This window comes from Thamnophis sirtalis, unplaced genomic scaffold (assembly GCF_051295495.1).
Source record: "Thamnophis sirtalis isolate CommonGarterSnake01/CBP01778 unplaced genomic scaffold, rThaSir2_p1.2 scaffold_8, whole genome shotgun sequence".
NCBI lineage: Eukaryota > Metazoa > Chordata > Lepidosauria > Squamata > Natricidae > Thamnophis > Thamnophis sirtalis.
In genome coordinates this window covers 70,921,203-70,939,599 of record NW_028261388.1, presented here as the reverse complement: position 1 = coordinate 70,939,599, position 18,397 = coordinate 70,921,203, and the positions used below count along the sequence as shown (strand labels likewise).

General features: G+C 39.2%; 1 protein-coding gene across 5 annotated transcripts in view; it reads left to right on the top strand.

Annotated features, from left to right (window-relative positions):
• Positions 1 to 18,397, top strand: part of AFAP1 (actin filament associated protein 1) — a 66,893-nt gene that overhangs the window by 8,231 nt on the left and 40,265 nt on the right. For all 5 annotated transcript variants that reach the window (XR_015697552.1, XM_087721886.1, XM_087721884.1 and 2 more), the window contains exons 2-6: positions 6,191 to 6,319; positions 7,982 to 8,079; positions 9,455 to 9,563; positions 13,197 to 13,408; positions 16,676 to 16,855. Coding sequence is in view for 4 of the 5 variants with exons in the window: in XM_087721886.1 (XP_087578012.1) it covers positions 6,193 to 6,319; positions 7,982 to 8,079; positions 9,455 to 9,563; positions 13,197 to 13,408; positions 16,676 to 16,855 (726 nt within the window). In the remaining variant the exon portion in view is untranslated. The remainder of the gene's footprint in view (positions 1 to 6,190; positions 6,320 to 7,981; positions 8,080 to 9,454; positions 9,564 to 13,196; positions 13,409 to 16,675; positions 16,856 to 18,397) is intronic.

Below are 18,397 nucleotides of genomic sequence, written 5' to 3'. Positions count from 1 at the left end.
ATGCAATTATTAATGCTGCTTCTTAATTAGAAGTATGCATGTTTCAGAAACGCTTAGGAAAATGTGCTTCAGCCCTTAAAGAGCCATCGTACGTACATCTGTGGTATTTGATAAAGCAGTCTGTTTTTTTCTTAGATTTCTGTGATTGAAAAAAGGATGCAGCTGCTTTAAGAATCACATTAATGAGTTAAAGTATTAATGCTATCACATCTTTTTATAGACTCACAGGAGAAAAAAAGATAGGCTGTTGAAAGATGTGTAGCAAAGTACTTATTTCAAATAGTTTTTGGAGAATGTACAGACTTAACAATTACAGCATGTTGTTGAAAAAAAATAGATGTGATATTTTTAGAGTTAGTTCTGCTTAAATAACCATATTTGAAAACAATTTTATTAAACTCAGAATTGAGATATTTTATTTTCAGGAGAGTTTGTTTTCACTGAAGTGTTAACTGCTTCAAAAACAACTTTGTCAAAAAAAAAAATATTAAGTTAAATCAGAAGAGGAACTGTGTCCAAAGAAGATAAATTTCCAGCTGGGATCTGTAACTGAAATTTTAAAAGAGGGGGCAGCCCTAATTAGGTCATTCACATTTATGAACAATACAGATAAAATCCCAAATGAATTGGCAGGAATATTCAATTTTGCTTACACTTGGCAAGCATGCTTATTCTGGCAGGAGCCTCTGTCTTTCTTTTGAGTCTGAAAAAGACAGGCTATTACTCTGACCTCACACTTAGCTGTGGTTACAGTTGTTTAAACAATAGGACTTCTTTCAGCTCCCCAAGGTACTGCAAAGTAAGCACAGGATCAGAGAGACACGCCCTTCTATGGGTTCCAAAAAAGGCAAACACTTTTGTGCTGAATCTCTCTTTTAGTCTGCAATGTCCTAAATGGAAAATAACGTTTACAGAGCACACATTCAGCAAATAATTTTCATGTAAAAAAAGGACTCAAAATGCTTAAACTTGGGAAGAGGCGCACCTAGTACACTTATTTCAAACCATGAAAAGGGTTTATCTTGGAATAAAAAAAACAATCAGCCTGTTTGCTATCAGAATATATATGCACATTATTTTTATTTAAGATGAAGGCTTGAGCAGTGGGGCTGGCAATTAGTGGGGGTTTTTCTGAAGAGATAGGTTCCCCCTCTGTACGTGTGTGTTTGTGTGTGTGTATAACACACACAGATGGCTGCATGACAGATTCTGTTCACGTTTACTCCCCTCCAGATTTCCCTTTTCATAAGGGAACAGAACATAAATTCTGGGTTCAATTGTGGTCGTAAGTCGAGGACTACCTGTACTGCTAGATATGTTTGTATCTCTTTGGGGATGGAAATAAATTAAAATTTGCTGGCATCTATTTTTGGAATGGACAGAAGAGACCAGTTTTAAAGAGACTGGGATTGATAGGTTAAAATTGGTCAAGAGTACAGTATCAGAGGTGGGTTGCTCCCAGTTCGGCTGAACCGGTAGTGGTGGTGACGGGAGGCTCCACCCCCCCACCCCCCGTGCAGTAGCCTTGCGTGCACACGTGAGAGTGCACAAGCACGAGCGAACTGGTTAGGAACCCACCATTGTACAGTATCTGTATCTAACTTATGATTTAGTCCCCACACTTGAATGACACTAAATAAAACATACAACAATTTCTTAACATTTGAATGGCATTAGCAGTTTTTTACTTTGATTCAGTGTCTATGCTGTTATATTTAAATTATCTTGGAAGGAAAGACAATATTTAGGGCTTTAGTTGGGTAGCACTGACAGATTACCATACTGATTGATACTGATGAGCCGAGGTGGCGCGGTGGTTAAATGCAGCACTGCAGGCTACTTCAGCTGACTGCAGTTCGGCTGTTCAAACCTCACCGGTTCAGGGTTGACTCAGCCTTCCATCCTTCCAAGGTGGGTAAAATGAGGACCCGGATTGTTGTTGGAGGCAATATGCTGACTCTGTAAACCGCTTAGAGAGGGCTGAAAGCCCTATAAAGCGGTATATAAGTCTAACTGCTATTGCTATTGCTATTGATTTCTTTTCTGCAGTCCTTGAAGAACCTTGACTAATCAGAGCAAGCCCTGTTAGGGAGGCCTTTCCCAAATTGAAATTATAAGGAGAAAAAAAATTAAGATACAGAGAAATAATATTTTAAATATTATTTAAATATATTTAAATATTTTAAAAAGGAAAACTAAACTTAATTTTAGAACAACATACTTAAAAATGAATACATTTTCCCTGAATTTCTGTTAGGGTGTTCTAAAGTTTTATAATTTTAAGACCAATCAACTTAATAAAGAACATAATTCCTCTATCTCTCTGTGAGATTTTTTTTTAATGCTGATGTTCTGTACATGGGGAGTTGATCTGATCGTATTTACATGTGTAAATGGACTATTTCAAAACCTTTCTTTTCAGATGTTTTACTTTATGATATTTTCCCTGTTTTTGTTGGTATGAATTGTTCAGAGTAGTGATGTTCCCTCAGAAGTTTGTGAGAAGAGGCTGGATAATCAATTATCAGGAATGTTATATAGTAGATTTCTTATAACTGCAGGGAATTAAACTAGATGATCTTTAGCACACACTCATCTTCTTTGATTCTTTGATTAATAAGGTTTATTAACTGATTGATTTTGTGGCGTCAAATTGTTGTTGACTCTTAACAACCACACAGATTGTGGTAGCGGGCTGTTTCTGAGAGGTGCATGCAAAAATATGTATGTTTCCCAGGAGGATCACATAAGTTGTGAAGATCATCTCACTGCCTAGTTTTAAAGCAAGCAGAAATCTATTCTTGGGCAGCAGTGATATAGGAAAATGTCAGATGCAGCAAAGGCATCAATTCATACTATATAGAAGAAGGCAATGGTAAACCATTCTTGATTTTTTACGAAGAAGACTACATGGATAGGCCAAATCTACTCACATAAATGAATTATAATCTTTTTTTCAGGAACTACCCAGGCTTGATTCTGCTTAACATCTGAATCCTGATGTGGCCTGATGTAAAAGGCTATAACTGGGCTTTAAGTGAAACTGTTTCCAAATTCAGTGAGATTCCCATCTGGGTAATGGCCACCCTGATCTTAAAAAAAAATTAAATAGGATCTCATCTGGTTAGAATGCGAATCCGAGACCACTGGGTAAACCCAGTGTTGTAGGTTAGTAAAAAAAAAATTACATAAAAAGACATATTAGCAAACAAGTTCTGTAATCTTGCTAAGAAAACTTCATTAATATATCACCAGTATTCAACCTTGACTCAGGGGAATCTTCACCTTGTAAGAATAAAGGGAGCTAGCTTGATAACAAAAGTATTTAAGTATGTATTTAAGTATTTAATGAATTTATAGGCCGCCCAATCCCGAAGGACTCCGGGCGGCTTACAGAAATACATTTTTTTAAAAATAAAGAATTTAAAATAGAGAAGAAAAACAGATTAAAAGATCACTTCATGCACTCAATCTAGGCGGGGCTGGACCTCATTCATGAGGTCAACAGCCCCAGGCCTGCCAGAATAGCCAGGTTTTGGTAGCCTTTCGGAAGGCCGTGAGAGTGGGAAGGATCCGGATCTCTGGGGGTAGATCATTCCATAGGGTTGGAGCGGCTATAAAGAAGGCCCTCCCCCCGGGGAGCTGCCAGACGACATTGTCTGGTCGATGGCACCTGGAGAAGGCCCACCCTGTGTGATCTTATCGGCCATTGGGAGGTATGCGGCAGAAGACGGTCTCGCAGATATCCGGGTCTTAGACCATGTAGGGCTTTAAAGGTAATAACCAGCATCTTGAAACGCGTTCGGAGACCGCGTAGACATTTAGTGATATATGGAATTACACAAACATTGTTGTGATGGAAAAGAAAGCGATATTTTGTTTTGATTATGTTGACTGATGTAATGCTCTGTTCAAGTTGTTCATACATAAACTACACCCTATTGCATTTGGCATACAAACAGTAGGTCAACTTGGTTCAGTTAGGTGTGGCTTTCATATTTGAACTACTGTGCCAAAGAACCTCTTCGCATCGAATTTCTTTTATATGTTGTAAATGAATGCAGAAAAGGAACATTGAGTACTTGTAGTTTTATGATGTTTCAAACACTTTTCAGAATTTTTATTTTACAGAGTATTGAATAATTTGGTAAATAAACATTTTCAATTAAAAATCATATATAACCGAAGAGCAGCTTTATGAATTTCATGAAATTTAGGAATTTATATGTGTGTGTGTGTGTGTGTGTGTGTGTGTATGTGTGTATGTATGTATGCATGTATGTATGTGTGTGTATATATATATATATATATATATATATATATATATATATATATATATATATATATATATATATATATATATATACACATATATATATATATATATATATATATATATATATATATATATATATATATGTATGTTTTCTGAGGTTTTCGCGGGTGTTAGTATGTAGGTCTCTAGTTGTTCGGGTTTTCTCCCGCGTAGAATTGGAGATGTCTTGGCGACGTTTCGACGAAGTCTCATTCGTCATCTTCAGGCTGCTTCAGGCTGCTTCAGACTACTTCAGGTTTGGTGTTTCCTACTACTCCTGGAAACACCAAACCTGAAGTAGTCTGAAGCAGCCTGAAGATGACGAATGAGACTTCGTCGAAACGTCGCCAAGACATCTCCAATTCTACGCGGGAGAAAACCCGAACAACTAGAGACCTACATATATATATATATATATCGTGAACAGAAAATCTCAGTCTGAAAAATTATATTATAATAACTTTACATAAAATAGTTACTTGATTTTTCTGTAACAAATCAAGATATTTGTCTCTGAGTATTTCCTATACTTCTGTTAAGAGAATTTGGAGAGGAAGACGTTTTAATTTCAATAAAAGCACTTTTTATTTAAAAAAAACACCACCTTATGTGAAACAGAGTCCTTGGGCTTATGATATGTTGGTGCTATTGTCAACATGTTTTGGACTGAGGTGATAGGATGTGACAAATCCTACTTTGACTATTATCAGGCATATCTTGATCAAATCTTGATAATAATGTGGAAACTTCTTTTTCTTATCTTTACGGCTAGAAGAATTATATGGATAACTTTTTGCTGTGTATATTCTGACATATTTTATCTGTCACTAGATGTAAAAACACTTAAATGCGGTATTTAATAATGAAGTTAAGTATGCGATAGATTAAAAATACAACAAATCAGTACTAAATATTTCAAATTGAAAACACATGATAGTTGCAGTCTTTATTTATGAAGCATTCTGTTGGGATAAAACAGTTTCCATGTTGGCAATATACAGCATGCTGTGAGATTATTAAATTTACATGACTTAGTCGTAAACAGATGGTGACAGTAGCTACTTAATTCTGAAAGAAAACTTTTTAATTTAGAAGTTATTAATGACGTTATTGGCAAGCTAAATAAAGCATTCTCAATCTTGCTCATGAAGCTTATGTGAATGAATGATTTGTATTGCTTGATCTAAAAGTTCAGCAGATTAGAGCCCTTATGACAAACTTGTGTCTGGATATGAAATTTGTATTCAGAAGTAAGATGCCAGAAATATGAAAAGCCGCTCCCAGGAACTCATGAGTCTTTAATGAATGCTTCATCGTTTGTAAACTTGCCAGCAAGCAGGACATAGAGATAATTCTCCTAACCAGCATATTGTCTTTTGAATGTAGAGATTTCATTTTACTAAAGCAAGCAGCCATAAGTTTTTCCTCCATTCATACTTTTAATTTTGTTAAAAGCATCTGAGCCTGACAGAGTTATCAGAATGCACACCCTTTAATTGAATAATATATAATTACCATTTTATTTCAATTTATAAAATACAACATGTAAATTATCTGTAGAACATAGGTATCTCTTCAGCTCCTCCTATATGATTGCCAAGAATAAATAAATAAAGCCTCTGATATTCAGCAACACACATTTCTCCTGTGTGTAGCTTCATTTGCTTACTAAGATTATTCTTTTTTTGGCACCTTGTATAATGTTGTATACTTCAAAAAACAATATTATGATGTGTGTGGGTGTGTGTGATTAGGCAGCTATTGATGTTACTTTTACTACATTACAATAGTAGTATTTGTTTATAGAGCTCATATAGGTTATAAAAAAATTGTTTTAGGTTCAATTTAGATGCTTTATTTTTTTATTTATTTCAGCCATGGAAGAATTAATAGTTGAACTGCAGCTGTTTCTTCAACTTCTGGACCATGAATACTTGACGTCTACAGTCAGGGAAAAGAAAGCAGTTTTAAATAACATTCTTCTAAGAATACAGGCAACAAAAGGTCAGAGTCATTCTCATACTGTTTACATACATGATACTCTAAAGCATCATGCAGAGATAGAAAGAAAACAACCGAAATCCTCACCTCTGCCATTAGATACACGAAGTCTGTATTTATGCAAAACTCCTTAGAGGTTTTTGAGGCTGTTTTCCTATCTTCCTCTGAGGAGGTTCTGTGGGATCTGCCTGAAAGATAGAGGGATATTTTCTTTACCATTTCATTATTTTCTGTTTAGGATATTGAACTAGGAGCAGGGAGAAACCCAATAGAATAGAATAGAATAGAATAGAATAGAATTTTATTATTTGTATGCCGCCCTTCTCCGGGAGGACTCAGGGCGGCGAACAATTCAAGGGGGGAAAAAGGGGAACATAAAAAACAAAATACAAATAATAAAAGTAAACAATAGTCGCACAACCATACATGTCGAGAGGGGAGGGAACTCATCACCCCCAGGCCTGCCGGCAAAGCCAGGTTTTGACGGCTTTTCGGAAGGCCTGGAGAGAGGTGAGGGTCCGAATCCCTGCGGGGAGTTCATTCCAGAGGGCCGGAGCTGCCACAGAGAAGGCCCTCCCCTGGGTAATAGCCAGGTGGCATTGGCTGGTAGATGGCACCCGGAGGATGCCAACCCTGTGAGATCTAATGGGTCTGTGGGAGGTAATTGGCAGCAGGCGGTCTCTCAAGTACCCAGATCCAATACCATGAAGGGCTTTATAAGTTACGATGCCTTTCTCCCAGGCCAACCTATCTCATAAAATTCTTGTCGGGGAAAATGTGGAAGGGGGGGGGAGACTCTATACCAGTGATGGGCAACCTTTTTGGCGTGGTGTGTCAAAAATCGAGCATAACTTGCGTCATGTGTCACTTCGACAAAAACATAATTTTGCGCAATTTATAGTTTAAACTACAAAAATGGCGCTCACAGTTCCCATTGGCACTCCGCTGTTCCCTGCTGTGGTGCGGTCGTAACCGACAGTCCCAGGAGTAGACTCTCTGTGCCGGCCTGACTGGAGAGAGGCGCGCACTGTTCCCGCGCTCCTCTCCTGCGGGTCCTCCCTCGCCGCGCTGATGACGTGTGTGTGCACGGCACGCACGCCTTACCAGCAGCCCCTGCGCTCAGAAAGGGGCGGCGGCGATACAGTAAGTGAGTGTGGGCGGGGGAGATCACACGTCCCGCCCCCCCGTTCCTCCAGCACAGATTCTTTCATCCTCGGCGGCCGGGCAGGAGCCGAGGATGAATCGCATGAAATCCTGTGCGTGTCACCCCAAATGGCTACGCGTGTCAGCACTGACACGCGTGTCATAGGTTCGCCATCACTGCTCTATACACTGCCTTAGAGTTCTGGAGGAAAGGCAAGATATATAACTAACAAGCACCCAAACAAATGTACTGGACTTTATTTATACTAGCTGGGGATTTAAGGAGCTATACCCAACAGCTCTGGCAGACCTTAGACTGGGAAAGGCAGCCTTCTAATATAGATTAATGGTTTTGTATATTGGGGACTAGTCCTTTCCAGCTTTCCATCAAATGAAAAAACAATCCTGTGGGTTTTTTTTAATTTGTTTTTTTTCATATGTACATATGTTTGTACCGGCAGATATTGTGGAAAATTCCATTTAATATTTACTCTTGTAAATGCGTTTTCCCCTTTCCATTAGACTTTGAGGTAAAGGAAAATGTACAGAGACAAGAGATTGCCATCAATTTACCTGCACCACCTCAGATGCCTTTGCCAGAAATCCCACAGCAATGGCTGGTAAGTCTGTCACAAGAGATCTCTTTTCTCATTTCCTCAGTTTTTAAATCAAGTATTTATCTGAATTGATTCCTTCTAAATTATTGTATAATGGACTGCTTCATTTTCCCCCCAAATAATTATGTAATTACAATCAAATATTATTCCATCACAAATTGATGTGTCACACTCATTCAAAATTCATTTAAACTCTCATCTAAATGTTCACTATTTTGTTTATTTTATGAAATATTTTGGCAGATAAATAGTTTTCTTTACAGATTACTTACACGAGTTATTCATCTGGTCTGTTAACTAGTATCACTGAAATAAATTTGCATGTGAAATGTTTTTCAAATTATAATTGGGTATTAGGTGATTAAGTACATTAAGTAATGTACTTAGTTCTGTAAAGAAAGGTGAAGATTTGCCCTGTTCCATGATGTCCAAGTCTTTGGAACGATGCTCACCTCTGTTTCTTAGCTGAGGGAGCCAGCATTGTCTGAAGACATTTCCATTGTCGGTGGCCAGCATGACATTACTCCAAGGCATACAGAATGCTGTTACCTTCCCACCGAAGTGGTACCTATTTATCTACTCACATTTGTTAGCTTTTGAACTGCTAGGTCAGTGTTTCTCAACCTTGGCGACTTTAAGTCCTGTGGACTTCAACTCCCTGTGGACTTCAACTCCCAGAATTCCCCAGCCAGCTGTGCTGGGATTCTGAGAGTTGAAGTCCACAGGACTTAAAGTCTCCAAGGTTGAGAAACACTGTGCTAGGTGGATTGGACCTCACCCTGTTTTGTGGTGCTTAGGTTTTGAACTTTTTAGATGACTCTTTCAGTTATGTTGTATATGACCTACAGTATATCTGAGATTGATGCAAAGTAATCCATTATGTTTTATTTTCATTAGTTTATTAGTTCATTGATAATTATTACCTACTTGGTCCCAGCCCTTTAATAAGTTTGTGTATAGCAATAGAGTTAATATACTGCTTCACAGTGCTTTACAGCCCTCTGTAATTGGTTTACAGAGTCAGCCTATTGCCCCCAACAATCTGGGTCCCCATTTTACCAATCTGGGAAGGATGGAAGGCTGAGTCAACCTTGAGCCAGTGAGAATCGAACTGCCGAACTGTATTAATTAGTACTGCAGTACTGCATTCTAACCACTCTGTCAAACACATTTCAGCTTAATTGATGTTGCTACATTAAAAAAAAAAAAAAAGATTGTTTTTGGAATAATATCTGTTAAGCTGTATAGAATTATAGTAAAGGTTCAAGGTTTTACAACAAACCAATAAGATTTGAATAAAAGATCAAACAATCATTCTTTATATTAATGTTTTTCTTTGATTTGGTGAATTTGCCTAATTTTTCCCCCTTCCATTTAGCCACCAGATAATGGTCCTCCTCCGTTGCCTTCCTCTTCTCTTCCTGAAGGTTACTATGAAGAGGCTGTGCCACTCAGCCCAGGGAAAGCTCCTGAATACATTACATCCAGTAAGTAAAATATACCTTTAAAGGGGTGCAAGACTATTCATAAGTATCTCTGTCTATAGCATACCGTATATACTCGAGTATAGGCCGACCCGAATATAAGCCGAGGCACCTAATTTTACCACAAAAAAATGGAAAAGTTATTGACTCGAGTATAAGCTTAGGGTGGGAAATGCAGCAGCTACCGGTAAATTTCAAAAATAAAAATAGATACCAATAATGTTTTTGAATATTTATTTCAAAGAAAAACAGTAAACTAGCAGTGTATTCAATGAAATACTTCACTCACTTCATGATGCTGATGTCCCGCTGTGATGATGATGTCCCGTGCAGCCGCGGGAGCGATGTCCCGCCTCCTATGACACACAGCACAGTGATTCCTATCATTGGATCACTGTACCAGAGGAGGTGGGACATCGCTATGTGGCTGCTTGCCATAACAAGGAGGAGGTGGGACATCGTTGCAGAGCGGCAGGAGGGGGAGGAAGGGGAATCGTAAGACAGCCCTGCATTACATTAGAACGTGAGGAGGGGGGATGGTGCGGTGCGCACTGCGCGGCAAACTGACACAGAGGGAGGGGAAACTCACAGGGGCGCCAGGCCATTCACGAGCGTCACCCAGCGGCATGGCCCCGCCCCTTTTTCTCCTCCATTTCGGGCAAATTTTTCACTGACTCGAGTATAAGCCGAGGCGGCTTTTTTCAGCCCAAAAAGTGGGCTGAAAAACTAGGCTTATACTTGAGTATATACAGTACTTTATTAAAATGGTATTCCTTTCCCCTTAACCAGCTCCTAATGAACATGTGATAGTGTTTCTAAATAATATTAAGATACTGCAGATCTTACCAGAAATAGTGCTATTGATTTGTTACACATTTCTTGTGTATTTAGTCTGTTTCTACCGTAACTAAACAATGTTCACCTTCTCTTGAATATATTCCTAATACAGTGAAAATAGATCAGATAATGCTGGTCTAAGATAGGTAAGAGATGAAGGTCAAAGAAATAAGAATCCAAAGCAGAAATCAGTGAAGTAAAACACTGAAATATTAGAGCCACGATTCCTGTGCAGGACTTCTTGCTGAACTTCTTCAAGCAAGAATTTCTAGAATAATTTCATGACAATTCACTACACAATTCATTACAAAAAATATAAATAGGAGATTACAAACCATAGATTATTATAACTTCATTGTTTAGATATATATTCCACCTTTCATTCAGAAGCTCGAGGTTGCTTACCAGGGTTTCCCTTTATTTTATCCTCATACTAGTTTTTTTTTTAATTTATTTTTTTGTTACATAAACAACACATACCCACAACAGTGGGGGGGAAAATCAAAACAAGAAAGAACAAGAAACAAAACAGAGAAGAAGAAAAACCATCATCACATATAGCATGTCATTTGGTTACAGATGTTTTAACATTTATCATTCTTATACATTTATTATTTCATTTAATAGGTAATAATACGGTTTGGGTTGCTTTGTTTACCATCCCTTCCTCCTGTTATAACACCGCCTTATTTTCCCTTTCTTTTCTCCCTTCCTCCCTTTTCTACTTTCTTCCTTCCTGCCCCCCTTTCCCTTCCTTCTTCCTATACCTTTCTCCAATCCTGCTCTTCCTCATCCCCTTCCTACCCTCTCTCCTCCTCTTTCTCTCCTTTCCATCCTCCTCTCCTTACCTCTTTCTTTTCACCCTCTCTCCCTTCTCTACTTTCTTCCTTCCTCCTCTCCTTCCCCTTCCTTCTTCCCTTGCCTCTCCTTTGCTCCTACTCTTCCTTTTTCCCTTCCTACCCTCCTTCCTTCCATTTCTCTCCCTTCCATCTTCTTTTCCTTTCCCTTTCCTTTCTCCCTCTCTCCCTTCTCTACATTCCTCCTTCCTCCTCTCCTTCTCCTTCCTTCTTCCCGTAACTTTCTCCTACTCCTACTCTTCCTCTTCCCCTTTTTCCTCCTCTCCTTACCTCTTTCTTCTTTCCCCCATCTTCCTTTCATTCTCACCCCCTTTTTCCCTTTCTTCTTCATACTAGTTTTAAAGGGAGGTTGGGCTGAGTGAGAGTGACTGATCCAAAGTCACCCAGTGAGTTTTCATGGCTGAAGGCAGAGAAAAACCTGGAGCTTCCCCATTCCTGGTCCAGTATGTTATTGCTACACCCAACTGGCACTTGAAACACTGGGTTCCTTTCTCTGTGGAACTATCCATCACAATGGATGGATTAACTTGTGGGAAGCAACTTGACAGGTTCTCCAGGGCCCCTCAGTTTAGGGCCTCCAAAACCTTGCATCTTTCTTCATGGGTAAACAACCCTCTAATTAAACATGTTTAAATATTATTTCTTGCAATTTCCTTTGCATTCATAAAGTTTACTTTCATTTCTGAAAGAGAAGGTCTTATTACTGGTGGGTTCCGGCAGGTACGCCTTGGTACGGGCGTACTGGTGCCTGCTGGGAACAGCAGGCACCATACCAGAACGGTGCTTTGGAGGGCCCACCCACCCGCCAGTGTTCCTTACCTGTATTTGAACCAACTGGGCCATTTATGCACATGCACGCAGTGTACGGCGCCTGCGCAACACACTGCCGAGCAGCTGGAGCGTTGCAGGGTGGTGGGTGCGCATGTGTGTGCAGCGTGCGTTGCGTGCACGTGGTGGACGCCCGACCCCATCGCAACGTACCGGTTGCAACGGGATCCAGAACCCACCTCTGCTGTAGTCATATACAGAACATTGCTTAAATAGTTTCAGGAGAAAATATGTTCCCACAACCACCTCTTAGGCAATCATGAGAGTTAGTTACAAGTAGTCCTTGACTTAATGACCGTAAGTAAACCCGGAATTATAGTCATACGTTGTACCAGTTGTTAAACAGGTTACATGTGACTGATCTGATTTTATGATGTTTTTTCAGCAGTTAAGTGAATCACCATGGTTATTAAGCAAAACTGTGGTCATTAAACAAATGCCACGGTCGTTAAGCAAACCTAATGTTTGCAATGGTGGGTTGTTGTTGTTTGCTGAAAACTGGAAGTAAATGACACTTTCCTGCAAAAATGTATAAAGTTGCTGTCACTTGACTGTGCAAATAATCATAAATGCAGGCTGATTGCCGAGTGCCCAAAATGCGATCATGTGATTGCATGGGAGGCCTGGTCATTGGACGTTTGATCCTGGGTTATAATTTTGGGGTCTGTTATCACTGAATGATCACTAAGTGACCAGTCATAAGTCAAGGACCACCTGTAGTTAACTTTTCAGTTGCCAACTTCTAGGTTTATATAATTATTTTTTCTATGTATAAAGAAAATTTAGTCAGTTAAATACTTTATTTGTCATATTATAAGAATATATAATCATAAGGAAATATCAGCTATAATTGCTTTATTATTTACACGTTTTAAGCTTTGGTATTATTTATGACTTCAAAATTAGCTAATTTTGCTTGGAAAAAATATTTTTATATATACATTTCCATAGAATTAAACCTAAGGAGTAAATAGTTCTCTGCTGTTAACTTTTAAGGCAAAAGTGCATTTTATTAAATAATGAGGTTATACAGCACCAATTGCTTAATTCCAGACGTGACTGTGTTTGTTATATGCAGTTTTTATATTAATAGAACTTTTTTTGTCTCATTAAGATTATGATTCTGATGCAATGAGTAGTTCGTATGAATCTTATGATGAAGAAGATGAAGATGGAAAAGGGAAAAAAATGAGACATCAGTGGCCTTCGGAAGAAGCATCGATGGACCTTGTTAAGGATGCTAAAATCTGTGCCTTCCTTTTACGAAAAAAACGATTTGGACAGTGGACCAAACTATTGTGTGTGATCAAAGAAAACAAACTGTTGGTAACTAAGCCTTATGGATTTTATTGAAATGCCAGTTGCAGTGTAGTTGCAGGCTAGAATTAGTCCAGAGAGCCACAATGGTACAGTGGTTAGAATGCAGTACTGCAGACTACTTCTGCTGGCTGCCTGCAATTTGGCAGTTTGAATCTCACCAAGTTCAAGGTTGACTCACCCTTCCATCCTTTCGAGGTTGGTAAAATGAGGACCCAGATTTTTGGAGGTAATATGCTGACTCTGTAAACCAATTAGAGAAGGCTATAAAGCACTGTGAAGTGGTATATAAGTCTAAGTGCTATTGCTATTATGCTGGAAAATCATCTGTATGACTCAGATGTATTTGCTTAAGTGTCATAATTTAATTTGTCTCTTCATGGCTTAGATCAGGGGTGTCAAACTCGACTTCACCCCTCATCAGGGTTGTGTTTGTCTTCATGGGGGGGGTGTATGTGGCCAGCTCGATGTCACTCATGGGGGAGCACCTGTGGTGGCCCAAACATTCTGCCAGCGAAAACAGCTTCCAAGCTGTGTTTTTGGCCGCCTGCAACCCTCTGCCAGCAAAAATGGAGTTCGCAACGGCTGTGCATGGCCCTCCTGAGCTCCGTTTTAGCTGGCAGAGGCACCATGGGCCAGTCCTTCACTGTTTCTAGGTTGGCCCCACGGTCATATCTAACCACCACATGGGCCGGATCTGTTCCCAGGGCCTTGAATTTCACACCCCTGGCTTAAAGAGTTCTTCTGCATAAAAAAGGAGGTAGCTAGTAATTAGCTTCAGCAATATATTGTCCCCCCCCCCCTGAAATATGGTTACTTACTGGGATAGCATGGGCAGCCAAGAGTGCAAACAATATTTGAATTCTGACTGAATTATAATTAATGGTAAAATTTTGCTGGAGATTTAGTCAGGTTGAAAAAGATGTACAGAATAATTAGATAGAAGAATGTCAGAATGCTGGGCATAGAGTGCTGGTGCTTGGAAGGCATCTTGATATTCAGGCAGTCTTGATTTTGCCCTTTTTCCCAAATCCAGCTCCACTTTAGAATAATTTGAACAATCATTCTATAATAGTGGACAATGCTACATTGGAAGAATAATACAATTATTGTCAAAAGCTGGCTGAAGAAATTTCTATAATGAGAACCTTGGTACTCTTGACATGTTTATTTAAAAAAAAGTATTGGAAAAGAATAATCCTGGAACATGGATGTCAGAAATAATGTCAGAAATAATTTTTATTTATACTCCTTTCCCCCAAAAAATAAGACCTCCCCAGATAATTAGCTCAATCGGGCTTTTGAGCGCATGCACTAAAATAAGCCATCCCTGAAAATATTGCAACACAGCAGCAGCCATGAGATGACCATGCTTGCTGCCTCCTACACCTCAAAAATAATAAGATAATAATAAAAATAAGGCCAAGCACTTATTTGTGGGGTGGGGAGTGTCAAAAGAAAATAAGACCCTGTATTTTTTGGGGGGAAACACGGTATACTAAATTTACATAACAACCCAATTCACACTTGTCTATGGGCAGTGTGCAATAAAACAAGCAATTAAAAACAAATCTAAAATAACCATTACAAACAATTCCACATAAAATATAAATAAGACTGTGGGAGAATGAACCAACATATTACATGGAATACAACCATATTGTAGACTCCATAGTATCCTCAAGCCAGCTGGAGAAAGCTGGTTTTGATTGATTTCTGGAAGGCCAATAGGTTGGGCCTAATCTCACCTGGGAAGAAATTATGTTTCAGAGGGTGGGTGCCATGGCAGAAAAGGCTCATCTCCTGAATCCCATCAGATGAAACTCTTTTATCAGCTGGAACCCATAATGTTCCTCTTCTGCTGGACCTGATGGGATGAGGAGAGGTAACTAGGGAGAAGCAGATCCCTCAAATAATCTCATCCCATGCCAGGTGAAGCTTTAAAGCTCAAATATAGCACCTTGAATTGAACCAGGAAGCAAACTAGCAAGGGATGAATGGAGCACAAGTATAACAAGTGCCATTCTAGGAGCACATATAATAACTCCCTGAACTACCATATTTTGTTCCAGTTGAAGTCTCCAGATGCTTCAAAGTAGCCACATTTAGAGTGCATTAAAGTAGTCCATTCAGGAGGTGACCAGGTCATGAGTAACTGTGAGTAGAATCTTATGGTACACAACATGAAGTTGTGCAAAAGCTTTCCTACTTAGGTTTGTGATTTGAGGAGCCCAGAAGTCTCACTAAATGTGCACTGGGGATCTTTGGGGCATTGCAACTCCATCTAATACCAAAAATGATAAAGTCCCAGAACTGGAAGGCCCTGAAACAAAAGCCAAACATTCTTGCAACGTTTTAGTTAAAACCTGTTCTCCATCCAAACCCCAGCATTCTCTAGACGTAGAGACAGGGCATCAAAAGCATAATTTACTTTGCCAGGAGCAGAGAGATATCATCAAGTAACATCAGAATATTGAGGATACCTCACCCCATGGTGACAGATCTCATCCAGTGGTTTCATGTAGATGTTAAATGGGTGGAGAGAGCACCAAACCATGTGGAACCCCACATAGTAAGAGACCAAGAGTGGGGTCTCACCCCCAATCAATATTGATTGTTATCAACCTCATAGAAAAGAACCAGCCCAGTTCAATGCTGCCCAGTCTCGCTTTACAGAGCAGAAGAATACTATGGTCAATGATATTGAAGCCTGCTATTAAGTAGAGATACAATGGATGCACTATCTACATCCTCCTCCTGCCTGAGATCATTCAGAAGCACGAGCGATGCCATTTCCATCCAATGCCCAGATTTAAATCCTGGCAGAAAGGGGTCTCCAGATAGTCCATTTCATTCTATTGAAACTACTGGGCAAACTACATTTTCCACAGCCTTTCCTTAAAAAGGGGAGATTGGAACTGGATGAAAATTGTCCAGTGATATGGCTCATATTTCAGTTGAGATTAATGCTGTTTTTTTAAATGACAATTTTTGTCATTTATTGCAGTGGTCTCCAACCTTGGCAACTTTAAGACCTGCGGACTTCAACTCCCAGAGTTCCTCAGCCAGCTCTGGGAGTTGAAGTCTGCAGGTCTTAAAGTTGCCAAGGTTGGAGACCACTGATTTATTGTATCTATAATATTATTACCAAATGGTTTTTTTTTGCCATATTTAATTTGTGAATTAAAGGATGATGTGAATGAAATTGTTTATTTAATGTGAAGTCGATGTTTGCTCACTGAAGTTTGATTCTCACCTCCTTATTTTTGCCTTTAGTGCTATAAAAGTTCCAAGGAGCAACAGCCTCAGATGGAACTATTATTGTGTGACTGCAGTATTACATATATCCCCAAAGACAGTAAAAAGAAGAAGCATGAACTAAAAATTGCACACCAAGGTCAAGATGCTCTAGTCCTTGCTGTACAGAGCAAGGAACAAGCAGATCAATGGCTGAAGGTATGTCATGTTGTAATCAATTCCATTGCTCACCCTTTTTTTGATTAATTTAAGGCCAAGTGGTGGTTGATCAAAATGCATTTAAAATATATGAAACCTTAGCATAAAATTGAACATGTAAAATATTAATTTTGCCCCGTCATTAAACTCTTAGTGATTTAGGAATTCACCCAATCAACATGCTTAAGTAATAAATTACGGTTGGACATTAAACAGTACTCCCTTCTGACTCTAGCATGATTATTTAATTCCAATAAACTAATAACAATGTGGGAGACAGGACAATGTTTTACAAAGTATTAAAGTTTGGAAGCAACAGTGGATTTGCTGACAATTGCAGGTCTAGATGTGACCTGATTAAGGAGGCGCAGTGGTTAGAATGCAGTACTGCAGGCTACTTCTGTTGCTTGCCGGCTGCCTGCAATTTGGCAGTTCGAATCTCATCAAAGTTGGCTCAGCCTTCCATCCTTCCGAGGTGGGTAAAATGGGGACCCAAATTTTTGGGGGCAATATGCTGACTGTGTAAACCCCTTAGAGAGGGCTATAAAAAGCATTGTGAAGCGGTATATGTGCTATTGCTATTATGGGTAATTAGAGATACAATTTAGCACAATTATTTCTTGTTCAATTATCATTAATTTAGGTTGTGAAAACAGAACTCAGTTGAAAAGTCGTACCTAAGCATGTGTTGCATATCTGCTTATTTTAAAGGAATTGACCTTCCATTCCAAAGTATTTATTCCTTACAGGTGTTTGCTCTTTTAAAGCACCTGCCCCAAATATTTAGGTCAGAAAACTCTGAGGTTTGGTCTTCAAGGGAAGATGCCAGTGAACTACTTTTGATCCAAATTAACCCAACCTTGCAGTCTTGCATGGAGAAAAGTGGTGCAATATCCAATTGCCTTTGGATCTTCTATTTGTTGTTATTCATAATACAAGCCATAGCCAATTGGGCCATATTATCCCCCCCCCCCCATGGATGGATATTCAGAGTAATCCCTGCATAGTTTATTTTTCTCTAGCCAGGCACTGAAGCTCAGCTGACCTTCCCTTTAACATTTTCATCTTTAGAGAAACAGTAGCCTTAGTTTTTTCCCTCTCATCTGCAAAAATCTTTGTGGCATACTGATAATGCCTTGATACTTACTGGTTCATGTAATTTTACTCTCAGATTCCAATCCTGTGCCTTAGACACGAGAACAAGAAGGGAGACAGACAATATTTTCATGAGTTATATTTCCAAGATTTAATAGATTTTTTTTTTCATGTAAGACATATTTCATATGAGATTCTGTACAGATTTAAGAAAGAAAAAACGAGTATACTTATCTGTTCTGACCCCCCCTCATCCCACACCAACACACACACCGAGCCAAAGATAAGTTATGGCATTTAATTAACAGACAGACAGGTTCTTGGCAGCAAACCGGCACAGACAAGCTTGGGCAGCAATCCAGCACAGATAAGCAGTGGGAGCAATCCAGCCTGCCAAGCTCATAATAATGTTCTCCAACATTAGTTCCTGCGTTGACTTCTGCAAGA